The sequence below is a fragment of the Canis lupus genome, chromosome 8 (assembly GCF_003254725.2).
Source record: "Canis lupus dingo isolate Sandy chromosome 8, ASM325472v2, whole genome shotgun sequence".
Classification (NCBI taxonomy): Eukaryota; Metazoa; Chordata; class Mammalia; order Carnivora; family Canidae; genus Canis; species Canis lupus.
This window is the reverse complement of record NC_064250.1, coordinates 72,482,068-72,506,264: the sequence shown is the minus strand read 5'-3', so window position 1 is coordinate 72,506,264 and position 24,197 is coordinate 72,482,068. Positions and strand designations below refer to the sequence as shown.

General features: G+C 68.9%; 1 protein-coding gene and 1 long non-coding RNA gene across 4 annotated transcripts; one reads left to right on the top strand and one right to left on the bottom strand.

The window, feature by feature from the left end:
• Positions 1-871: 871 nt before the first annotated feature.
• AKT1 (AKT serine/threonine kinase 1) lies at positions 872-20,895 on the top strand. Of its 3 annotated transcripts, none has more exons than XM_049113546.1 (15): positions 872-1,062; positions 2,896-3,019; positions 3,358-3,496; positions 11,779-11,907; positions 14,999-15,110; positions 15,252-15,399; positions 15,542-15,673; positions 15,754-15,819; positions 17,030-17,098; positions 17,206-17,331; positions 17,403-17,531; positions 17,613-17,827; positions 18,274-18,361; positions 19,871-19,973; positions 20,085-20,895. In XM_049113546.1, exons 3-15 carry the CDS (start codon positions 3,451-3,453, stop codon positions 20,162-20,164), a joined length of 1,443 nt encoding a protein of 480 aa, XP_048969503.1. In that variant the 5' UTR covers positions 872-1,062; positions 2,896-3,019; positions 3,358-3,450; the 3' UTR covers positions 20,165-20,895. The 3 variants fall into 3 exon arrangements, with proteins under 3 accessions (XP_048969503.1, XP_025299951.1, XP_035575522.1); XM_035719629.2 differs by lacking the exon at positions 872-1,062 and adding an exon at positions 2,013-2,426; XM_025444166.3 differs by lacking the exon at positions 2,896-3,019.
• Positions 11,168-15,119, bottom strand: LOC125755626 (uncharacterized). Its single transcript, XR_007412597.1, has 2 exons — positions 14,980-15,119; positions 11,168-12,815 (listed from the first exon to the last, which is right to left on the bottom strand). It is a non-coding gene; the product is annotated as an uncharacterized LOC125755626 (long non-coding RNA).
• Positions 20,896-24,197: the final 3,302 nt, after the last annotated feature.

Sequence of the window (24,197 nt, the reverse complement as noted above, 5' to 3'; positions counted from 1 at the left end):
TCAGGGGTGGGGGGAGGGGCAGCTGTTGGAGAAATCTCTGGCTCTAGCCGAGTGCAGGGCCCGGGGAGGGGTCATCTGCAGTGTCCTCCCGCCTCGCCCGCGCCTCGCTGCCCACCCCTGCCTGGTGGACTGTGGGAGGCCGGGGCCCCACTGGGTGGCGGGCAGGGGCCTGAGCTGCCCTCTGACAGCCCTTCTCTGGGTGTCTGTCCCAGCCCAGGACAGGCACCGCCCGCCAGGTGTGCGCTGGAAGCCGCCACAGTCCCTGGGGCCGGCTTGTCCCGCTGTCACCGTGGGAAGCCCCCAATCTGCTCCTGTAGAGCTGTCGGTGTCTTGCTTCGGGGCCACGGGCAGCTCTGGGAAGGGGCGGCCAGGGATGGAGGGTCGTGCCCAGGGCAAGGTGGCTCTGCAGCCCGGGGGCCTGGGACCCCTCCCTCCGCAGCCCCCGTGTCCCGAGCGCGCATTGCAGCCGGGGTCCCAGGCCCCATGGGGGGGCCGGGTCGTGCCTCGGGCCTTTGAGGGTCACCTCGGCTGCGCCCCCCCCCCGGGCATCCTCCCCCCGCGCACGGGGGCAGGAGCCCCGGGAAGGCCCCACCGGCCGCGGCGGAACCGGGCCGCGCCGGGAAACTGAGGCCGGGCAGCACGCGGCCGCGGGGAGCCTGGGCCGCCGCCTGCCGCCTGCCGCGCGCTCCCGGCGCCGCGCCCTCGCCCCGGCCGCGCCGGGGGCGCCCCGGGCGGCGGAGGCGGATGTGGGCGGGCGGCCGGGCGGGGCGGCGCGGGGCGGGGAGAGGGCGGGCCGGCGGCGGCGGCGGAGGCGGAGGCGGCGGCGGCGGGACGAGCGCGGCGGGCGGGCGGCCCAGCGCAGCCAGCGCAGCAGCGCAGCCGGGGGACGCGAGCCGGCGGCCGCCACGAGCACCGGGCCCGGCGGCGCGGAGCCCCGCCCGCCCAGCGCCCGCCCGCCGCGGCCTCCAGCCCGGCCCCGCCCGGCGGGCGCGCGGGGATGCGGAGCGGCGGGCGCCGGAGGCCGCGGCCCGGCTAGGCCCGCGCTCGGCCCGGAGGCGCCCGGTGAGTGCCCCGCCCGCGCCCCGGCCCGACTTCCTCCCGCGGGCGCTTTGTTGGCGGCGGCGGCCCGGGCGCGGCGGGGGCGGGGAGCGGAGCAGGAAGTGGCCGAGCGCGGCCTGGGCGGGGAGGGCGCGGGCCGGGCCGGGCCGGGGCGGCGGGCGGCGGGCGGCGGGGTGCGGGGTGCGCCCGGCCTCCCTCCTGACCTTGGAGGCGGCGGCCGCGGGGCGCGGGGCGCGGGGCGCTCGCGGGGTGCGGCGGCCGCGGCGAGTTTGCGGGGGGCCCCGCGGCGGAGCCCTCCGCGGCCGCGAGACGGAAAGTTGTACGTGATGGCGAGGTGCCCGGCGGCCTTTGTGGGCCGCGCCCGCTGCGGGCCTGCAGCCTGCGCCTGAGCGGTGGGCCCGGGGGCGCCGCCCACCCGGCCGGGGGTTCCTGCGCGCTGTCGGGGGGCGGGGGCCCGGGTGTGCCCCGAGCCCGGTGCAACGGGAGGGCGGGGGCGCCTGGCGGGCCTGGGTCCCCTGCCCTGCGGGAGCTGAGCCCGCGGCCCCACGGCGGCCTTTGGAGGCAGAGGAAGGGGCCCTGTGAGCGCAGGCAGCGCCTCCTGAGCCATCCCCTAAATAATAACGACGCTAGCAGCCCTCGGGGTGGAGGCCCTGGGGTCCGGAAGCCGTGGGAAACGGGGACCCCGTCCCTGCGGCCGTGCGCCCCGAGTGCGCCCCGAGGCTGCCGCGCTGGCCTGCTGCGTGCGTTTCTCTGCAGATGCACACCAGCCTGTGTGTGTGCACAGATATATTTTTACACGCGGGGCTCGACAGCTGTCTGACTCTGTCAGCCGCGGCCCCACGTAGGCCAGGGTGGGGGCGGGGGACATCCAGAGGTCTCCGAGGCCAGCCCTCTGCCTCCAGGCCACGCCCACTTGTGTCCCCAGAGGGGCCCCGGCCTGCCCCGGGGCTCGGGGCTCGGAGCCCTGTCCTTGGAGGTCTTGCTCCCCGAGCTCGGCTGCCGGTGGCCTGCGGGGCCCGTTGGGCACTTTCTCCCTGGGCAAAGTGTGTTCCCTGGCCTGGCGGTACACACAGCCAGCGGGGGCTTCTCGCTCTTCTAAATTTAGCCTAAGACCGCAGGTTCAGAGCAGCCTCCCCTGGGTCCCCACCCTGCCCCAGGAGGCCGGTAAGGTGCGTGGCCAGAGGGTGCCTAGGCAGCTGTAGGAAGAGCCGAGCTGGGCTCGCTGCGGAGGTCCCCTGGCGTCCTGGGCCCGAGGTCCCCGAGTCAAGAGGCTCCCGGGCTGCCCTCGGCAGTGCTCCCGTGGAGGGCTCGCAGAGGACTGCGCCCAGGAAGAGTGCTCTCTCCCAGGACGCACAGAGTGGGTGAAGGTGTGAACTGGGTTTTGAGGGATGCCTAGGAGTTCATCCAGCAGGGAGCGACGGGGAGGGCCCCTCAGGTTCAATGGCCAGAGTGTCTGCTCCAGGGAAGGCTGCTGGTGGGCCAGGGCGGGTGCCAGGGCCTCTGCATTTGTCTAGAGCACCCCCCCATTTGTTGCCTCCTGAATGCTGTAATTATGGGTCTGTGACCAGCCTGGACTGGGTGCTTCTCAGATGGGACCATGTGAACCTCTCTTTGTCCCCGGGGCCGAGCCTGGCGAAACCAGAGATGCCTGGTCCGTGCTGGCCGGATGAATGAACCAGATTCAGACCGGCAGGGGTGCTGTGGTTTAGGAGGGGCTTGGGGTTTCTTGGGGGGAGGTATTTTATGTCACCCTGGAGGGCTCCGGGCTCTCATTTGCGCCAGCCGCCTGGTCTCCTGGCCCTACTTTGTTCTGTTTGAATTTCTCCTCTTTCCTAGTCTGGGGCGAGAAGGAGGAACCCCGGCCTGTGGGCAGGGAGCTCAGGGGCACTCACCAGGGCCCTGGAGAGGCCAAGCAGCATAGACCAGAGCAGTCAGAGGGGCTGCCTGGAGGAGGTGGCAGGTTAGGGAGGCTGGGATATACCCGGAGGGCCTCTGGGGTGGGGAATGGTCTGTGGCCAGGCGGGGGGAAGTGGGAATGTAGGAGGGCCAGCAGACCCTGGGGACCTGGGGGTCAGAGAGGGGTGGCAGGGGGATTGCAGCCTCGGCCCCAGGGAGCAGGGCTGGTAACCTGGACTCTGTCGGGGGCCGTGGTGGGAGCCATGGGGAGTGGCTGTGGCTCAGGGCTGTGAGGGGGTGGGAGGACCCCGCAGGGGATCCTGGGTGCGCAGGGCCTCCTGGCCTCACCGTGGGGCTGGAGGGGTGGACACAACCTCACACGCTGCCCCTTGATTTTTCCAGAGGCTGGGTACGCCGGCTGGCCTCGGGGAGACCCTGCTGAGAGGGGCCAGCGAGGGGCGCTGGGGTGGCCCCGGCCCGCTGGAGCAGGGCGCCATGAACGACGTGGCCATCGTGAAGGAGGGTTGGCTGCACAAGAGAGGTCAGTGCCCGCGGGGCTTGGGGCTGGGGCAGGGGTCCCGGGGCCGGCTCCCCTCGGGTGAGTGGCCGCCTGGCCGGGTCCCTAGGGCGGGAGAGCCACCGCCACCTCCCTGCCCGCTTTCCTGGAAGGCAGGGAGGCCACTGGGGCGCGTCCAAGGCCTGGCTCGCTGGCGGCCCGGGGCACTGCCCGAGGGCTCCTGAGGCCAGGGCTGAGGTGCTGTGCCTGGCCTGCTGCCCGCCTCGGGCCTGGGCTGGGGGGGCTCCGCACCACCCCGGGGCCCGGCACGGGGCGTGCATGTGCTGGAGCAGCGAGCCGCCTGGCCCGCGCCCGCCCGGCCTGCCCTGTCCGCACCCACGGGGCCCCGGGCCCACGGCCCTCTGTTGCTCCGGGATGGGTAGCGGTGGACGGACTGGCCTCCCGTCCAGGTGCCCCTGGCGAGTGACTGTCTCCTGGCCCAGAGCGGGAATTAGCTGCCCCCACCCCACTTCCTCTTCCTCCGGACCTGTTCCTGCCCAGGCTCTGGTGACCCCAGCTGGCTAGTCAGCCACTCCTCGTGCGCGTCCTGCAGCAGATGGCAGGGGGGTGCCCCGTCCCACTGCAGCGTCCCACGGGCTGTGGGGAGGGGGATCCTCAGACATGGGGAGCAGCCAGGGGGCGTGGCAAAAGCAGGTGTCTGGGTTTTGGAGGGTGCACAGGGGCTCCCCAGCGGAGCAGGCCGGGGAGCCGGAGGAGCGGCGGGGGGAGGCGCGGAGGGGCAGGGAGGAGGGGCTGGGGCTGCCGAGCGCTCGAGGCGCAGGGTCAGGGATGTGGTCAGCTGTGTTTCTAGAGCTTGTGTGGCCGCTGCAGGGAGGCCGCTGCACGGGGACTGCAGACAGGCCAGGACGCTCAGGGCCCTGCGGTCCGGGGGAGCCCTTCCGCCTAGCTTCCCCTAAGAACCCGGCCCCCCCGCTTCCGTCCTCCTCGGCCCCCCAGGACCCCTGGCCAGCCCTCCCCCTCACCCGCCTCGGGCCTGGCAGCAGCACGCGTCCACAGTCCCCTTCGTGGGACCGGTGCCTCTTCATCCTTGACAAGCGTTTGCTGACCGACTATTAGATGAAGGGCTGACCCAGGAGGTCCTGGGCCTCGGGGCTGTCCAGGGCCCCTGACCCAGGCACGGGGACGTCCCCTGCCAGCCGGGCTGGGGCAGGGGTGCCTTTTCGGTTGCTACTCAGGGCGTGTGCCTCCTGAAGGGGCTGTGGGGTGTCGGGCCAGGGGGCATCCGGAGAGCTGAGTTTGAATCTGATTTGGTCGCTTTGTGACCCCTCCCCACCCAGGGCAAATCTGTTGAGCTCGCGGGGCCTTGGTCTCCCCCAGTAAATGATAGGAATGGTGGCAGGGCACGGCCTGCTGACATTTGTCACGTGGCTTGTGGGGGGCCTCCAGTCAGGGTGCAGCCAGCCTCAGAGGCCTCTAGGCCCCAGCCTCAGGCCAGGAGAGGGGGTCCCAGCTCCCCGTGGGGAGGCAGGTGTCCATCCGTGGGGAGTGACTTTGGGGCTGTTCCCGGGTGACCTGATGCCGCATGCCGAGGCCGGAGCGCTCGTGGTGGGTAGCGGGGAGGCCGGCCTGGGTGGGGACGCCGGGGCTTGAGCCCTGCACTGACCCGTTCCGGGGGCCAGGCAAGCCCTCTGGGCCTCAGTGTCCCCGTGTGTCCAGTGGGCAGCGGGTCCCCGGGAGAGTGAGCCCAAGCTGCTGAAGGCTTGGGTGGCTGGGCGGCAGGCTGGGCCGACGGGGACCCCAGGGGCGGGTGGGCTTCCTGAGCAGAGGCGGCTGTTCTGACGCACGTTAGCTGAGTGATAAGCAGATACCTGAGCCCAGGCCTGGCTGCTGGAGGCTGGTGGGCTTGGTGTTTTGCTCAAAAAATGTGCATTTTCAAAGCTCCCTTATGTGCATTCTCCTGATTTCTAAAGGTTAACAATTAAAAACCCACGCGTGCTCCAGGGTGTAGGTCTAGCCAGCGGCCTGCGGCGTCCAGTTTTGTCTTCCGACCACCCTGCGCGAAGGTCGCGGCCTGCGTGTCTGCAGCTGCTCTGGGGCTCCCCTGTCCCCCGGGCCCAGTCTCAGAGCCCAGGACGGCGTGGGCACCGTCCGCCCAGCCGCCTTGTGGTTCTCCTGGGGGTCAGGCCAGCAGGACCTGGGGGACCAGGAGAGGGGAGGAAGGCAGTGAGGAGCTGGGCGGATGGAGGGGGGGCTCTGGGCCTGGGCGGGGAGCCCCGGGCACCCCCGCGCGGACCCTGGCTGGCCATCGGCCAGGAGGGACCCGCGGGGAGCGCGCTCGGCTGGCCTGCGGCCCCCGGTCTGGGAGCTGGGCTTGAGGGTGGCGGGGTGGGGGGGGTGGGGGAGAGCTGCGCTGGGGGTGCGGGTGCCGCTGCTCCCGGGACCTGTGTGGCTGGGGGTCAGCAGGCCTGGCCCTGGCCTGTCCCCGCCCTGCGGTGCCCCGAGCCCTTTCCAGGCACGGGCGCCCCGGTGGGGCCTGGGCTCCCCGGGCCGTGTTTCTCCCACCGCCCCTCCCTCAGCTGTGGCTGGTCCTGTTTCCTGCCGGGGCCCTGGCATTACCTGTGTGCCCCACGTGGCTCTGAGGTGGGGGACAGTGGTGACGCCGTCCGTTACCCCGTCCCTGGTCCTGCGGGCCCCGTGTGGGTGCGGGGGACCGTGGAGGGTGCAGCCTGGCTCCCCTCGGAGGGGGTGGCAGCTTTGCCGAGCCCTCGCCAGCGGATGGGCCTGTTGAACACACTAGAGCACATCCTGCCCTGGGGTCAGCTGTTGTTTGTTGGAGGGGGTGGGGCTGGCCGCCCCCCGGGGTGAGGGGCTCGGCAGGACACCGAAGCAAGCGGGGATCCACTCCCCTGGCCCCGTGGCCTGGGCTGGAGGGCAGGGCTGCCCCTCCTCGGCTTCTCTGGCGAGGTGGCTGTGGCTTCGGTCCCGGCAGCCCCCGGTCCGTGAGGCAGCTGGTGCCGTGCGGGGTGGGGTGGGGGGCCCGGGGCTGCCCCCAGGGCAGCTCAGTGCAGGGGGGCCAGGCCTGGGGGCGGGAGCCGGGCTCCAGGGCCTGCTGGCCCTGGCGTGTGGCCGTGGCCGTGGCCACCACCACTGGGGGCTGTTTCCTGTTTTGTGAACATGTTGGCTTCTCCGTGCAGAACAAACAACAGAAGAGGAAGCTGGGGTGACTCGCTCGGGGGGTGAGGGGTCACCGCCTGCCGGCCCTGGGTGCCTGGGCCCGTGCTGTGGTGTGCTGTCTGAGCAGGGCTGCCCTGCGGGGGCCGGGCTCCATGCAGGGGGTGGGCCGGGGGGGTCACAAGCAGGGGCGGGGCAGGGGCCTGGGTGCTGGTGGGCCGTGCTCCCTGCAGCGGGCCCTGGGCAGCACCGCGCACTTGATGCAGGAGGGGCGCGAGGCCTGGGCTGGGGGCGGGGGGGATGCGGGGGGGCGGCCCCGAGCGCCGCGCCCAGACCCCCACCTGCCGCCAGCTCTCGGGGGAGGCGAGCCGGGGCTGCAGCAGCCGGGTTCCTAGAAGTGCTGAGGAGCGCTGTGGGGTGGGCCCTGGCTCGGCCGCCCCTGGCGTCCCTCCTGCCCAGGCACACCCGGCCGGGCTCGGGGCCAGCGCCCCCCCCCCCCCCGAGGCCCCCCCCCGTAACCGGAGCCCGTGGCGGTGGCTCTGCGCCCGCTCCCCACAGCGGCCCGGTGCCCGCCGCTCCTGTCGCTCGGCACGGACGGCCCCGGCCCGGGGCTCCTGTGCTCGGCTGGCGCAGGTCCCTGGGGTCCCAGGCCGCGGTGGGAGGGCGGCGAGCCCCGGGCCAGCTCCGGGAGCTGCGCATCCCCTGTGGCCGGGCCCGCGCTTGCTCCCGCCGTCAGGTGTCGTCCCCAGCCTTCAGGAGTTGGCCTGTGTTTCGGGGCGTTAGACTTGATGCCCTGTAGGGGAGGGGTTCCTCCATGCTGCTTCTGCCAACCCCAGGGGCTTGAGGTGGCGTCTCCGGACTCTGGATGTGGTTCCCAGATCCCCAGGGGGGCCCCATGACCGCAGTCCCCGTCCCCAGGCCTGTGGCCCAAGAGGCCGGCATACACGGGGGAAGCTGGTGGACCCACAGCCTGGCGGCTGCCCACTCCCCTCCCAGCCCCCAGGATGCTCGTTGAGGCGGAGGAGTGGCTGCGGCTGCCCCCGAACCCCCCACCCAACCCAGCCTCGCCGAGCCCCTCTGCGGTGGGGCCAGGTGCACGTCCGTTGGAGCGGGCAGGTGAGGGTGAGGCGGGTGACCCGGTGGCTGGCTCGATGGGGGACACTGGGAGGGGGCGGGGGCGCGCAGGGAGATGAGCAGGGGCCTAGCAGCTGGCCGCAGGGCAGTGGGGCTGTGGCCTCTCCGAGGGGCGCCGAAAGAGCCGTGATGTGGGTGAGGGTCTCCGGGCTGCCGGGGCAGGACACCAGCAGTGAGCCCGAGGTGTGGGCGGGGGCCCCCGGACCAGGGCGCAGGCTCAGGGACCACGCCTCGTGGGCATGTCCCAGGGGCTGGGACTCAGGGCGGCCCCTCCTCTGGCCGATGGTAGGTGGTGCCCACGGAGGAGGTGGGTGCGCGGGGAGCACGGCGGCTGGAGGGGCGTCTCGGCTGGGGTGATGGGCGGGTGGCCGCGCCCGGGAGTGGGCCTGGACGACGCGGAGTTTGGTGGGGGGCACCGTCCTGGGCAGGAGGGAGCGCCCGGCGGCCCCCAATGCCTTCCCGTGTTCCTGAGGCTGCCTGTGTCTGCCGGGCCGTGACTCGGGGGCCTGCCTGCGTGGGGGCAGAGCCGAAGCCCCGTGAGCAGCTCAGCCTGGCCCGCAGGGTCTCTGCTCAGCATCGGTGACCGTGAGAGTCCTCAGTTTCCCCAGGGAGCCAGGGGGCACAAGGAGCCCCCCCCGCCAGGCGGGCCTTCCGGGAGGGCAGCGTATGCCCTCCTCCAGCGGCCGCTCGTGCCCTGCCGGGGGCCGGCCCCACAAACGCTGCCCTCGGGACGGCTCAGGGTCACAGGGCGGGTTGGTGTGATTCGCCCCGCCAGGCCCGGGGCCGCGTGAGTGGGGGTGTGTGGGCTGCTGCACCGGCAGAGGCCTGGCAGGCCGGGCCCCCCGGGATGACCCGTGCCCGCCCCTTCCTGGCGGGCGGCGATGGATGGGCTGCCGTCAGCGGGGCCGTTTGCTCACTGTGCTGGAGAAGGTAAATGGGCGCCCGGCAGCTGTCGGCCCGCGATGGATGTGTTGGCGGCAGGGGACCGCACGGTCGCCGCTGTCAGCTGGCGCCCGCTCCCCGGGCCTGCTGGGGCTCGCTTTGCTGTGGAGAAACAGCTCGGCGCCGCCTGGCACCCCGCCAGCCGCCGCCTGCCACCGCCACCGCTGCTGCGGCAAAGTGTTTATCTAGCACTTTCCCCAAAAACTGGGGATTGGGAGGGAACGTTCGTGGGGCTCGGGGCGTGGCGGCTGAGTGGGCCGGGGCCCGGGGGTGACGGGCCGGGTCACGGCGTGGAGGACTCTCGGGCGTCAGGCCTGGGCTGAGCGTGCGGCGCGACCCCCGACTGCCCCCCGCGTGGGTGCCGGCCCTCGGTGTAGTGCGGCTCGGGACCCATGCCCGGGTGGCCCGGAGGGCGCAGGCCCGCAGCCCCTGCCTGTGCCGTCCCCAAGTCCTGTCAGTGTGACTTGGGCTGCGGGGGGCCGGGGCTGCCTACGAGGAAGCCCCTCCCTCTGGGGGTCCCCAGCCTCTCCCTGGGGACGAGCTGGCTCCGAGATGAGCAGTGTCCGAAGGGCCCCTGTAGTGGAGGACGCGCGGGGCACGTGCCGGGGGCTGTGGGGCCCTGAAGGGGGCAGGAGGACGTGGGGAGCCCTGGTCTGTGTGTGCCCCACTCCGTGCCACCAGGGCAGCTGGAGCCCTTACTGCGGGTGGACGGGCGTGGGGTGAAGCTGGGGCGCCGAGTCCCCTCTGCCGGCCGGGCAGGACGTGGCCTCCGAGGGCGGGCGTGGGGCTGCAGGGCCGAGGGCCGAGTCCGGGCGGGGAGCCAGACGCCGCCCGCCCTGCCTGCCCACCGGGGGCGAGGGGCAGACCGTCCGGGCAGGGGCGCCTCGCTCGTGGCGGGGGTGCAGGGTGAGCCGTGCCAAGCGCCCCTGAGGCTGGTCCTGGGGCTGTGCTGAGACCCCGTGTGGGGTGGACGCGGTGGACGGAGAGCCCTCGGGGGTCGTGGCCTGGCTGCGGGCAGGCGTCTCCCCGAGGCAGTGGCGGGGGCCCCGTCGGGAGCAGCGCCCTGACGGCACTCGGGCGTCCGTGGTCGTCAGCTGCCGCAGTGAAGGCTGGAGTGTGTGTCCCCGCCCCGACCCCACGGCCCCAGCCCCCGAGGACAGCGGTGGGCAGGCACAGGGCAGCTGCGTCCCCCACTCCCTCCGTCCTTGTCAGCCCAGCGCTGGGGGGAGGGCTCCGGGGCCCCGACGTGTGGCTGAATGCATTCCCACGCAGCCCCAGCCCGGGGCGCATCTGGCACCGCCTCGGCCCCCCGCCCGGCAGAAGGGGCTCTGCGAGTCTCGGAGCCTTGGCTCCAGCCTCCCGGGGTCCCTGCTCCCCAGCTGTGTGGGGCACGGCGGGGGGACAGCTGGGGGCCGACCGTGGCCGCCCTTGGTGCCCTGGGTCTGGGGCTGGTGGAGGGCTCAGCCTCGTCCCTGCCAGCGTTGCTCCCGGCCCCCCCTCCCCCAGTTCTGGGTTCCAGAACCTTCCTGGCCCTGGAGCGGGGTGGGGTGAAGGCTGCTGGAGTGCCGCAGGTGCACAGCCAAGTGGCCCGGTGAGTCCTGGGTACTGCAGCACCGGCACCCCCGTTCCAGGGATCCTGGACCCCGTGGGGAAACTGAGGCCCCGGCCGGCGTGTGGGTGTGGCTGAGCAGGCGCACACGTGCCGGCTGCACGCACGGGGCGCGGTGCTGGGCGCGGTGGGGGCCGGCGGCAGTTGGTGAATCAAGATGGATTTCCGGGGCGGCGCGGGCGAGGCGCTCATCGCTCTCCCGCTCAGTTAGCGTCCCGGGGAGCGGCAGCTGGCGGGGTGGGAGCCACTCCATCAGGGGCCGACAGCTCCAGACTGGCGCGCAGGCGGGTGGGAGCGCGCGCCCGGGCCCGCGCGGGTGGTGGGCTGCACACGGCCCGGGGCCGCCTCGCTCGGGCCCACCCGCTGCACCGGCGGGGAAGGGGTGTGGGGGCGCCGGGCGGGTCCCGGGCCCCGAGGTCCCCCCAGCCTTCCCAGCCGACCGTCTTCGCGGGCTTGGGGGCTCGGCGGATCGGGGTGGAGGGCCCGCTGAGTGCGGTTGGGGTACCGGGCGGGCCGCTGCCCTCACTCGGGTCCCTCTGTGCCAGCCGCGTAGGGCCGGGGTGACCCCCCAGCCCCCACCAGGTGTCGTGGAGCCAGGGCTGGGTCTCAGAGGCCGCTGGGTTGGTGGAGGCGCTGGGCAGTGAGGCGGGGAGCCCCCCCACCCCCGGTGCCTGGCCCTGAGCAGGCCTGTGCCGGTGCCCCTGCCGCGGGGCCCTGCGGGAGGGAGGGCCCGGCCCAGAGCGTGGGGACCCGGCCTCCCCCCACCTGCTGCCCAGTGGCTCCTGCGATAAAGCAGTTGTCTAATTAGTAAGTTCTTCGTCGCTGTGCAAACTCCTTGCTCGGCAAAATGGAAATGAAACATTTTTTTTCGGGGTGTCAGTATGAAAAATGACAGTCGCTCGAACATCGCAGAGGACATCTGCTCTGGTTCTTAAGTGCGAACGCCTGTTTATGGCTGATGTGGCGAAACTTGGGGAACGCTTCCCCGTGTACCTGGGTAGCCCATCCGTGGGCGTGCGGGTCAGGGGTGGCAGGTCGCAGCCCGGGGAGCACGCGGACACCTGGGCCTGGCTTTGCCCTGATGCCCGCGATGTGCACGGTGGGGGGTGCGGGGAGGCAAGTGTCCCAGTGCCCGGCCCGGGGGCGGGGGGCTGCTGCAGACGGCGCCCTGAGTCCCACTCGCTGTCCCCTCGATGCCACACGCCAGGCTCCATCCTGCAGGCCGGGGGCCGCTGTCCCTGCAGTAACTGGCGGCCGCCGCCTGGCCGGACCCAGGTGGGTGGGGGGAGCCCTTAGCCCTGCCACGCTGGCACCCCCGTCCGCCCTGCTGGGAGCGAGGGCAGCGTCCTCGGGTTAGCGTGTCCTGGGTGCGTGTGCTAGGAGCGGGGTTTCCGTGGGCGGATGGGGCAGGGTCCGGCGGCCGCGTCCCCTCACCGCGCCGTGTCCTCAGGGGAGTACATCAAAACCTGGCGGCCCCGGTACTTCCTCCTCAAGAACGACGGCACGTTCATCGGCTACAAGGAGCGGCCCCAGGATGTGGAGCAGCGAGAGTCCCCCCTCAACAACTTCTCCGTGGCACGTAAGTGCGTGCGGCCTCCCCGGGCCGCGGCTGGGCACCGCTGGGCGCGGGGGCCACCCTGGCTGGACAGGAGGGCAGGGCGGCGGGGCTGGCTTTGAGTCCCCATGGGAACTAGCGTGCGGCTGGTTCTGGCTGCCGGGAGCTCCGAGGCGGGCCACCCCGGACCTGTCCCGGGGCCGCTTGCTCTGGCGTCCGAGGGCCTGGCTGAGGGGCACAGCAAGTGGGCTGGACGCCACCTGGAGCTCACGGCGGTCTGGGTGTGGAGGCAGGACGAGAGTGCGAGAGGGGCACTCGGCTTCCGGGAGCCTCTGTCCCCCCAGGAGGAGCCCCCAGAGGCCTGGGCCCTGTGGTGGTTTGTGGGGGGCAGTGCCACGCAGGGGGCCTGGGGCAGCCTGCAAAGCTGGAAAGCCTGGTGCTTTCTCTAAACTCCGTGTTCCGGTGGCCTTACTCTGTACCTGCAAGGGGTGGGGACAGCTGGTGCGACCCCACCTGTGGGGCTCGGGTGACCTGGGCATGGAGCTGGGCCGCCCGGGGCTGACCCGGGACACGGCCCAGGGCGGTGGGGGGGGAGGATGAGTGATGGGCTCCTGAACTGACCGACCTCCTGGGTCCGTCTTGGGATGCCGTCCAGGGTACGAGGTGCCTGCTGTGGGGGTCCGGCCTCCACCCTAGTCTCCTTTATACATCTCCACGCTCTGGGTCCCTCTGCCTTCCCTGCCATTCAGCCTGGGAGCCTGGGGTCCTGTAGCTCCCCCACGTCTGGCCCAGGTTCTGCTCCAGAGTCTCGGGGAGGTGGCAGGGGTGATGGGGAGGGACTCACGGCTTCCGTGTGGGCGGCAGGGACATAGAGCTGGGCGGTCCTGGACCTTGGCTGTCCTGCCCACCCTCTCGGTGTAGCCAGCGCTGTGCTGTAGGGGCAAGGGGCATGGCCAGCGTAGCCCCCCACCGAGGGCTTCTGTCCGGGGGGGAGCATAGCCCCTGCCCTGTAAGTCTCCTGCCTGGGGGTCTCCCAGGGGACCTTTACCATGACCCGGGTCCACTGAGTCCTGACCCCATCCGCGTCTTCAGGTTTCCTCGGAGCAGCCATAGAGTAGGGGCTCCAGGGTGACAGGAGACCAAGGAGGTAGGCACCCCTGTCCCTGCAGCCTGGTGGCTGGCTGGGCTCCGCCCAGTGCCTCCTTGGCTGGGGTGGGTGCCACCTTGCTGGCAGGGCTGTGGGGGCCCTGGGGAATGTTCCCTGCGGGCAGAGTGCAGGGGGGATGGGGGCAACACTACAGAGGCTCTCGGGAGGCAGGCGCCATGCAGAGGGGCTGGGGCTGGGGCCCTGAAGCCGGGGAGGTGGCTGGGTGGGGGCCTCTGTGGCTACGGGCTTCTCCTTGGGGATGGATTCCAGGGGTGGGGGCACAGGAAGCCAGGGTGGGACGGACACCAGGCGCCTAGGTCCTGGGAAAAGCTGGTGGTCTCTGATGAGCCAGTGGGAGGTAGGTGTGCGGGACGGAGAACACAGGCCACAAGGCTTTCTGTCCCCCATCCCCATGTTGACATAGGCCAGGCCCAGCCCCGGTAGACCACTCCTTACCTCTGCCGAGCCCGGCCAGGCCCCCCTGAGGTTGCTAGGGCCCTCACACACACTGGGCCAGCGTCGCCCTAGAATTTCTCAGCGGTACCCCAGACTGGCTCACACCCCTCTTGGGGCCTCGTGCATCCCCACAGCCCCTGTGCTGCTGGTGTGCATGCATTACTGGTGTGTGTGTGCTCTAGCTGTGTGCCTGCTCCAGGTGTGTGCCTGCTCCAGGTGTGTGCGTGCTCCAGCTGTGTGCGTGTTCCAGCTGTGTGCGTGCTCCAGGTGTGTGCTGCTCCAGGTGTGTGTGTGCTCCAGCTGTGTGCGTGCTCCAGCTGTGTGCGTGCTCCAGCTGTGTGGCTGCACCAGGTGTGTGCGTGCTCCAGCTGTGTGCCTGCTCCAGCTGTGTGGCTGCACCAGGTGTGTGTGTGCTCCAGCTGTGTGCCTGCTCCAGGTGTGTGCGTGCTCCAGCTGTGTACCTGTTCCAGGCGTGTGCATTCTCCTGGTGTGTTTTGCTCTTGCTGTGTGTCTGGTCCAGCTGTGTGCCCGCTTCAGGTGTGTGCAGTCCTGGTGTGTGCGTGCTCCAGCCATGAGCGTGCCCCTGGTGTGTGTGTGTTCCAACTGTGTGTGAGCTTCCAGTGTGTGGGAACTCCTAGTGTGCGTGTGTTCCAGGTGTGCCCGCGTTTCAGCTGTGTATGAGCTCCTAGTGTGCATACAATCCAGCTGTGTGTCTGCTCCAGGCACGTGCATGTTCCAGCTGTGTGAGCTCCCGGTGTGCACGCATCCCAGCTGTGTGCCTGCTCCAAGTGTGTGCCTGTTCCGGCCATGAGCATGCTTCTGAGCTTCTTAGTGTGCGTGTGTTTCAGCTGTGTAGGAGCTCCCGGTGTGCACACATTCCAGGTTTGTGCATGCTCCAGGTGTGTGCGTGCTCTGGATATGTGTCTCCGTGTTCCTGCCATGCGCCTGGAATCCCCAGCCTCGGGTGGTGGTGGGGGAATGCCATCGTGTGGGGTGGGTACAGCCCGAGCAGCCTCCAGGGAGGGTCATGTCCTCCAGCTGCCTGCCCAGGACAGGCGGCGTCTCTGAAGGGTGAGTCCCCACCGGCCTTTGCCCTGGGACTGGCCCTGCTGGGGGGGGGTGGGCTGGGTAAATGGCAGGGGGTTCCTGCTCGGGGGCCAGCTGCTTTCCCTCCTCTGCCCCGCCCCTGGGGCATCCCTCCTCCTCCTCCCTCCGGCCAGTTGAGCTGCCTGGCATGCAGCACGGGCTCAGAGACTGAAGGACCAGGGGAGAGGATGACATGGGGCCGAGGTGACCCGGCCTCAGCCAGCCCTGCAGGGGCACCTCACTGCCTGCCAGCACAGTGTCAGGACTGGAATAGGGGTCCCACCCCTGGTTTTACAAGCAGGGGAGCCAAGGCGTGGAATGGGAATGGGATAGGGCTTTGCATGACCTGGTGGTGGGGTCCCGGGGCCGGGGGCAGGTGGGCCCTGTGTGCGGGGGTGCAGACTCACCTGCCAGCCCTGCCCCCAGAATGTCAGCTGATGAAGACTGAGCGGCCCAGGCCCAACACCTTCATCATCCGTTGCCTGCAGTGGACCACGGTCATCGAGCGCACCTTCCACGTGGAGACACCCGAGGAGCGGTATGAGATGGATGCACGGGGCGGCTGGGTGCCGGGGCCTCTGCTCCCTGGTGGGGAGGGCACACGCCCTGTGGGGAGCCAGGCCTCGCTGTCCCCCGTGTCCAGGCCGGGGTCACGGGGCCTCACGTGCCGGCCCTGCAGGGAGGAGTGGACGACTGCCATCCAGACAGTGGCCGACGGGCTCAAGAGGCAGGAGGAAGAGATGATGGACTTCCGGTCGGGCTCGCCCAGTGACAACTCGGGGGCTGAGGAGATGGAGGTGTCCCTGGCCAAGCCCAAGCACCGTGTGGTGAGGCGCTCCCCCAGCTCGGAGGGGCCTGGCCGCCCCATTGTGGCCACCGGGAGCCCTGTGGGAGGAGTAGGGCTGGGATGCGGGATTGCGGGGTGGTCCGGGCCGCCCTGACCCCAGGTGCCTGCCCGCCGCCCCACAGACCATGAACGAGTTTGAGTACCTGAAGCTGCTGGGGAAGGGCACGTTTGGGAAGGTGATCCTGGTCAAGGAGAAGGCCACGGGCCGCTACTACGCCATGAAGATCCTGAAGAAGGAGGTCATTGTGGCCAAGGTGGGGCACGGGGCCGGGGCCTGGCCGGGGTGTGGGGGCGGGCAGGGGCAGGCGGGGGCTCACCGGGCTCTGTCTTCCAGGACGAGGTTGCCCACACGCTCACGGAGAACCGTGTTCTCCAGAACTCTCGGCATCCCTTCCTGACGGTGAGTCCTGGAGGCGCCGGGCTGCCTGCGGGGGTGAGGCTCTGGGCCGGGGGCTCCCTGCCACCAGCCTGTCCGCGGAAGCCCCGCGTGCCTGGCCGAGGGTGGGCACACCTGCGAGGATGCCGGGAGGCGGGGGTGGTTTGTGCCCCCGTGCACGGAATGGGGTCTTCCTCCCCCCGCGCTGCCCGAGGCCCTGGGAGGACCCCAAGCCCCTGTGCCTGCCCTGCACGCCCCCTTCCGGCTACTCCCCCCTTGAGGCTGGAGCCAGGAGGGTCTCATCCTGCGGGGCCCTTGGCCCAGGAGGAGCGTCCGGAAAGCCGTTAGCCTTAGCGCCGTCCCGGGCTCGGCCAGCTCCTGGGAGGTGTGGATGGGCCCGCGCTCACCTGCAGGGTCTGGCCGGGCGCTGCCCCCACCCGGGCTCTCCCTGGGACTCCCCCCCACCCCCAGGCTGCGTCACCTACTCAGGGTGTCCTCAGCCCAGGGGACCGCCTGATCCAAAGCAGGAGCAAAGTAGGGAAGGGGCTGTACTTCTCTAAAGTTTCTGTTCCTTAAAACGTTTTCTTAGGAGAAGTGACCGACATTTTTAAAGAAGGTCTCATTTTTTAGCCCAGACTCATTCTTTATGCTGGCTTTGCCTGAGATTTGTGTCACCTTGCTCCTGCTGCTCGTGTCCAGGCTCTGTGTCCTTCCCTCCCCCTCAGCGCACCCCCATGACCACAGCACCCTGCCGCGCTCGACAGGGCCTCCGGGGTCCGTGCACGCTGCCCCCCCCCCCCCCGGCCCTGGCGGTGGCACCCCCTCTGCAGGTTCTCTAAGGGGACAGGGCTCACGGGGCACAGCTTATCCCCGCTGCCCGAGTCTGTGGCCGGTAGAGACCAGCCTGTCCTGTGTTTTCCGTGGATGGGGCTCCTCCCCGGCGGCTGGGCTAGACCCGGGGTCAGTCACTTGTGGGGACGACTTGGTCCGTGTACGGCCAGGCCGCTGGTGGTGTGGGGCGGGAGGGCGGCCGGGAAGCTCTGCCCAGGCGTGTCCTCCCCTTGCCGACCGTACCCCGTCCCGCGCTGTGCCCCGAGCCCGGGGGAAGCCTCCACGCGGTCACCAGGATCGCCAGCTTCCGGGACCCTACCTGCCTGAGATTCAAGACCGGCCCGTGGGCGTCGGGCGTCCTGCGGGGCCCGGGGGCCGCGTACCAGCTCTGCTTCCCTCGCAGGCCCTGAAGTACTCCTTCCAGACCCACGACCGCCTCTGCTTCGTCATGGAGTACGCCAACGGGGGCGAGGTAGGGTGGCCGCGGCGTGCGTGGGGCTGGCCCTGAGCCCTGGGGTCCCGCCCGGGAGGCAGGGTCTCGGCCCGCAGTCCCCACACCGTCACGCCCTTGTCCCGCAGCTCTTCTTCCACCTGTCCCGGGAGCGGGTGTTCCCCGAGGACCGGGCGCGCTTCTACGGCGCCGAGATCGTGTCGGCCCTGGACTACCTGCACTCAGAGAAGAACGTGGTCTACCGCGACCTCAAGGTGGGCGGGCGGGAGCGGCCTGGGGGGTGCGCTGCAGGGGGTGGGGCTGGCACTGACCCGCCCCCCCACAGCTGGAGAACCTCATGCTGGACAAGGACGGGCACATCAAGATCACGGACTTCGGGCTGTGCAAGGAAGGCATCAAGGACGGAGCCACCATGAAGACCTTCTGCGGGACGCCCGAGTACCTGGCCCCCGAGGTGCGCACCTGCCGCGTCCCCAGGGGGCCTGGGCCCCCGCGTCCCCCGGGCGGCCTGTGACCCGCGCCCCTGCGTCCCCAGGTGCTGGAGGACAACGACTACGGCCGGGCGGTGGACTGGTGGGGGCTGGGCGTGGTCATGTACGAGATGCTGTGCGGCCGCCTGCCCTTCTACAACCAGGACCACGAGAAGCTCTTCGAGCTCATCCTCATGGAGGAGCTGCGCTTCCCGCGCACGCTCAGCCCTGAGGCCAAGTCCCTGCTCTCAGGGCTGCTCAAAAAGGACCCCAAGCAGAGGTGAGCCCGCGGCCCTGAGCCAGCAGGGGGCTGGTGGGCCACCCCACCCCCGTGCCCGTGCCCCCCAGGGACAGCGGGCCAGCCTCCGGGCCACGCTGGTGGCTGATGTGTGACGTCCTCGGCCAGGGCCGATGGGGACCTCGCAGCCTCTCACACCTGCTCAGGAAGACCCTGCCCTGCCGGCAGCACCTGCCTCCCCGACGTCCTCCTCGTGCAGGAGCCTGGCCCATGGCCTGGTGTTGTCCACTGCCCCCAGGGAGGCAGTGCCATCCCCCGCCCCAGGACCATCACCCTCAAACCGGCTCCCCTCTCCCGTGCCCCCCAGCCCCAGGCTGTGCCCCCTGCACCGTCCTCCCTGCTGCCCCGAGACCCCAGCAGGAGGAGGGCCCGGTGAGGGGCCCGAGCCCTGAGCCAGGCATGGCAGCCCCTGACGTGTCCCTCCGCAGGCTCGGAGGGGGCTCAGAGGACGCCAAGGAGATCATGCAGCACCGCTTCTTCGCTAGCATCGTGTGGCAGGACGTGTACGAGAAGAAGGTGTGTGGGTGGCCTGGCGCATCTCCCCCCTTCCCACCCCTTCTCCAGGCTTACAGGGTCTGCACTGCGGGATTTCCTCCCAAGCCCCGAACAGGGTCCTCCCGCAGGGTCCTCCCTCGGTCCAACCCCCAGAGGGAGTGTGGGGGCGTGGACTCCCCGAACCCGGCGCCCTGTCAGCTTTGGGCCTCAGGCTTCCCCGTCCCTGAGGCTGCCCGTGAAGCCTGGCAGTGGAGCGGGGGCCCTAACCCTGCCCTCCCACTCTCTCCACTTGTCCATAGTCCGTCCTGCCGCCCTGAGCACGTGGGATCGGGGCACAGCACCCGCTTGCCTAGCGCATGCAGGAGGCCTCCCAGGAGCGAGGCAGCTGCCGCTTGCCCCCATTCCTCTGTCCTTTGCCCTCTGAGGGACTTGAGGGGCGCAGTGGCCCAGCAGGTCAGGAAGCCTGGACCAGGGCGTGCTGCACACCTGTCACCAAATAGACTCCCACCTGGTTTCCATTCTCCCCTCCCCTGCAGGCCGCACACACCGGGTGGGCCTCCGCCCTGTCTGCGAGACGGGGCGCCCCCACCCTGCTCAGCTCCCAGCCACTACCCTGCCCTGAGGTCTGCCACCACCGGGCTCTGCCCTCCGACAGCCCAGCTGCTGCCCAACCTTGACCCCTGCTAGCTCACGAGGGGCAGCCCTGGAGTACTGCAGGGCAGTGCTTGCTTGGGGGGCCCTCCCACGGGCACGTCCCCTACAGTTCCCCCCGCAACCTCCGCGGCCTAACTCAGCCAGCTGCGCTGTTGTCCTGGAGCCACCAATGAGGCCAGCCAGGCCGTGCACTCAGGACTGTCCCTTCCCCGTTGTGCCAGGCGAGGCCCCAGAGAGCTCATGCAGAGGAAGGCCTGGCCTCCTCTCCTGGTGGGAGGTTGGGCAGGGAGGGCCCTGGGAGCCCTGTGTGGATCTGGGGCATGTCACGTGCACCTCATACCCCAGCACTGGCTGCTTCTTGGGTCCCCCTGAGGCACTGCATGGGAATACTACTCACTGGCCCTGGTGGGGGGTCCGGGGGCCGTGGGGATGGGCCTGGCCCTTTATCATGAATGATCAGAGTGGAAGCCCCTGGCAGCTGGGCCAGTGGCTCTCTGGTCAGGAAGGGGTGTGCACGGCACCCAAGGATGGGGCTGGGAGCCCATCCTGGCCTGTGGAGTCCCTCTTCATCTCCTTCCTACCTCGTCAGAGAACCAGAAAGTCATGAAAGCTAGAAAAGAGAACGGACTTGTGGCCTTCTGCGCGGGGGCCTGGGCCTGCAGAGCCAGCCAGCTGCGGGGCCAGCTGTGGGGTGGCCGGGAGCCTGGCCCGGTGGGCCCTAGTGGCGGGGCCGCGTGTGCAGGGCCCGGGCCGCCCCCTCTGTGCGTCTCCGTGCCAGAGCCCCGTTCCCGGGGGTTCCTGGAGGGGGAGAGCTCAGGCCCCAGGGGCAGGGCAGAGTTCAGCCCCTAACCTGCCGCCCCTAACTGCCCCCCACAGCTCAGTCCGCCCTTCAAGCCTCAGGTCACGTCGGAGACAGACACCAGGTATTTTGATGAGGAGTTCACGGCCCAGATGATCACCATCACGCCGCCCGACCAAGGTGAGGAGGGCAGCCCGCCCAGCTCCCTGGCGGGAGGGCCTGCGAGGCCGGCCTTCGGGCACGGCAGCCGTGCTCCGGGGTCTGAGCGCACCTCCCGCCCACCGGCTGCAGGTGACAACATGGAGGGGGAGGACAGCGAGCGGAGGCCCCACTTCCCGCAGTTCTCCTACTCGGCCAGCGGCACGGCGTGACGAAGGCCGGCTGGCCGCGCCGCGCTGCCCACCGCGCCGCCCACCGCGCCGCCCACCGCGCCGGCCCCGGGTCGGGGAGGAAGCCTGGCAGGACCGTTAGGATTTCGTGTTTAGTTCTGGATGCACTGGGAGGAGCCGCGCCCTGCTCCGGGGATGGGAAGACCGGCGGCCCCGAGGAAGGGGTCCTGCGCGCTTCTCTAATTTATTTCATCCGGGTCTCCAGACACGGCCTTGGCCTTCAGAACGATTAGCCTCACATAGGAAAAGGCTGAGGACCTCGCGCAGCCACGCGCCTGCGGCCCCCGTCCCTCCCGCCGGCTGTCCTGGCCCAGCCTGGCCGTGGCACGCTGGCCTGGTCCCCTCCCGGGGCAGGCCAGGCCGGGCTCGCCCGAGAGGCAGAGGAACGACGTTGCAATCCGTTGCTGTGTATCATGCTATTCACGTGCATCTTGGGGTTTTGTTAATCTTAGTGACAAGAAAGCCCCTCCCTCCCCCCCTTTTGTCCCTTTGGGGCCATCCCACTTCGGTGGTGTCCCAGGTATCACGTGTCCTCCGGAGCAGCTTCACTGGCCCGCCGTGCGCCCAGTGCCCTTCGGAGGGGCCTTCGGAGCACCCTCCGCGCCTCGCGGCCCGACGTTGTGCTGCACGGGGGCGCTTTTTACATTCAACTTTACTATTTTTACTATTATGAAACTTTCCCTCCGAATTCTTCAATAAACACTGCTTTTCAACTTTGTGGCTGGTTTTGGTGGGTGGCGGGTAAAGAGTGAGGCGGCCGGTGCATCGGGGGGGCGCCCCCAGATCAGCCTACCCTCTGAGGGAAGACGGCCCTCCGTGGCAGGGCTCACGCAGCGGGGACATGCCCCGGCAGTCCACACGCCCAGCCGTGTCACCCCCGTACAGTCCAGGAGGCCTGGGGGAGGCCACGCAGCAGGTCTGGGACTGCCAGGTAGAGGGGTGCAGGTGGCCCAGATGCGGCCCAGGAACCCAGTGGGACGCGCTGCAGGCGCCACCTGGTGGATGCCCGGTGGTCGCTTGCTCAGAGCAGAGCCAACTGTCCACCAAGTGCCTGCGAGCCTTGGCTTCCTCGCCCGGGGACGCACCCCTGCAGGTGTGGCCGGGACGCCCGGACGTTTATAGGTCCTGGTGCATAGGCCTGGAGGTGGGGGTGAGGGCCCCTCCGTCTCTGGACTCCAAGGTGATCCCAGGTGGGGTGGCTGCCCCTCCTGCTGGAGGGAGCGCCGCATGGGGGGCACATCTGGCGTAGCCCCCAGTCACAGGAGTACACAGCTTTTTTAGAACCACAAACACACAAACGTTACATAGTATAGGGAGCTTTAGAGGTAAGAGAAACGGGCATCCCATCTGAACCCCGCGCACCGTCGCTGCGATGTGAAGTGGTGCGGCCGCTGGGAGCAAACTACGGCGGTTCCTCAAGACATTAGACACAATTAAGGTCGTTGCACTTTAGGTACACTTCACACCGTGAAGAGGAAAGGCAAAAGTCCATTATCGGAAATAATAGGAAATCCAGTGAGATGCTTCCATTGGCCTCAAGCTTGGAGCAAACAGTGACTGCAAGTGGCGGGTGTGGGGGGATGAGGGAGGTGCCTGGAGCCGCTGCCAGGCGGCTCACCTCTTCCCACAGGGGATGCGGGGTGCCGTTGGTCCCAGGACAGGTGTCAAGGTCGAGGGCATGGCCATGGCACCCCATGGGGGGTGCTGAGGAACGAATGAACGCCCTGAACTTGCGGGGGGGAGCAGTAGAGGGTGCAAGGAGATGGGCACCTCAGGGAACTCCTGGGAGCCCAGCTTGTCCCAGCAGGCAAGGCCTGTGCAGGCGGCAAGTGGGTGGGGGCCTCTGGTGGGGGCAGTGAGGCCGCACCACCTCTCCTGGCCCACCCCCCACCTGCCTTGCCGGCCCAGGGCAGCCTCAGGAGGGACGTGGGTGGGGGTGGGAAGCAGTGCTCGGCCCCGGGGCTGCCCCTCACCCACTGCCGCAGGCGTGAGAGCTAGCTGGGGGCTGCGGGCGATGTGGGGTGCGCTGCCGCGGGCATGCCCTGCAGAGCTGGGGGCGTCGGGCTGGGCCTGCTCTCCGGGAGCGGCCAGCCCGGGGATGCGTGCGCACAGACGGAGTTGACCAGCCCTCAGGTCGTTGACCAAGGTGCTGGGTCTGCTGCTCGCACTGCAGGCGGCTGAGGTGGGACGGAGCCTAAGAACCCTCTTGCTGCTCTTCTGGGTCCCATTTGTTCTCACTCCTTTCATCTTTCCTGCCTGACTTTGGATTAAAGGACTTTTTCCAAACATCTGTCTTATCTCCTTTATTGGCTTGCTTACCAGTTTTCCCACGGACGTTCCGTGTCCATGGAAGGATCCAGCCCCTCCGGCTGAGCAGCTCCGAGGGCCCCCAAGCCCCGTGGCTTTGGGATGGCCAGCGCACACCCCGTATTTCTCCATCTGCCTTCCAAGTGCCGTTGGGGCCCCATGCACAGCAACAGGGCAGGGCACACTCCCATTTCCAAGCTCTGTGTCCACAGATGTCAAAACTAAACTCCTATTACTTCTGCTTTCAAGAGTCTACTGTTTGTTTCTTTAATATAGGTACATGTGTCACTATGCAGAATGACACCACATGCCTCTTTAGAAGCAATTTTTAAAAAATTAAAAAAATTTAGAAGCAATTTTTAAAAATTTTCTTATTTGCTATTCTAGAGAGCGAGACTATGCATATGTGTGAGCAGGGGGCAGGGCAGAGAGTGACTCTCCAGCAGACCCCCTGCTGAATGTGGACCCTTATATGGGAATCAATCCCAGGACCCTGAGGTCACGATCTGAGCCAAACCAAGAATCAGCCACATAACCCACTGTGCCCCTGACCTGACTTTAACCATTTCTAAGTGTGCAGCTCAGTGGCTCTACATGCAGCAAGTTGCTGTTGTACGGCTCTCACCACCACCACCCACCTTCCCAAACTGTCCCAGTGAAGCCCTGACCACCCCCCACCTCCCACCGCAGCCCCTGGTGCACCCCCATCCTACTGTGTCCATGAATCGGACTCTACGAGGGACAGCATGAGGGATCACAGGATTGGTCCTCCCATGCCCGGGTCATGTCATGGGCCCCACATGCTCACAGTCCATCCAGGCCACAGCAGGGGTCAGGGCCTCCTTCCCTGAGGCTAGATACCCCCCTGCGGCCCAGACAGGCCGGTCTGCTGACCCCCTGGCCTGTCGATGGACACACAGGCTGTTCCCCTCTTCTGGCCACGGGGACTCACACCGCAGTGAGCACGGGAGTGTACACATCTTTCGTGTTCCTTCTCAGTTCTTTTGGGTAAACACACAGTGGAGGGCTGGCTGCATCATACAAGATTGCTATTTTTAACTTTTTGAGGAACCACCACACTGTTTTCCACAGTGGTCAGACCATCTTACGCTCCCAACAGTGCACAAGGCTTCCAGTTTCTCGGCATCCTCGCCAACCCTTGTTTTCTTACTAATGGCCATCCTGATGGGTGGGAGGTGGTGTCTCCTTGCGCTTTTGATTTGCATTTCCCAAATGACCAGCGTGATGTGCTTTATTTGGGCCATGGCCTGTAGGTGACGCCTGGAGAGAGGTCTCAGGGCTTCTGCAGGAAGCCAGACGAGAGGAGGTGGTCCCATGATGAGGACTGATGGACAGCTGTTCCCCTTGCCCCGATGGCACATCAGCCTCTTCTGTGTGTGGCCCTTCCCATCTGAACTTTGGTGGTTTTGATGCTTCACCCACAGTAGCAAGTCACAGCCTGGGTCCTGCTCCAGCCTGCCACCCTGTGTCCTCTAAGAATCATACCCCACTATCCCTGGACATATCTGCCCTGCAGGGGACCCCATGTGTGGGGACCAGGATGGAGGGACCAGGAGAGGGAGACCCACAGGCTGCTTGTGTGACCTCCCCTGGCTTCCTCTCCTGTCTTCCTGGCCACCCTACTGCTGCTCCTGTCAACTCCCCTCCCTTCAGGCCACTGCCCCAAATGCATTGAGGACATGGTGCA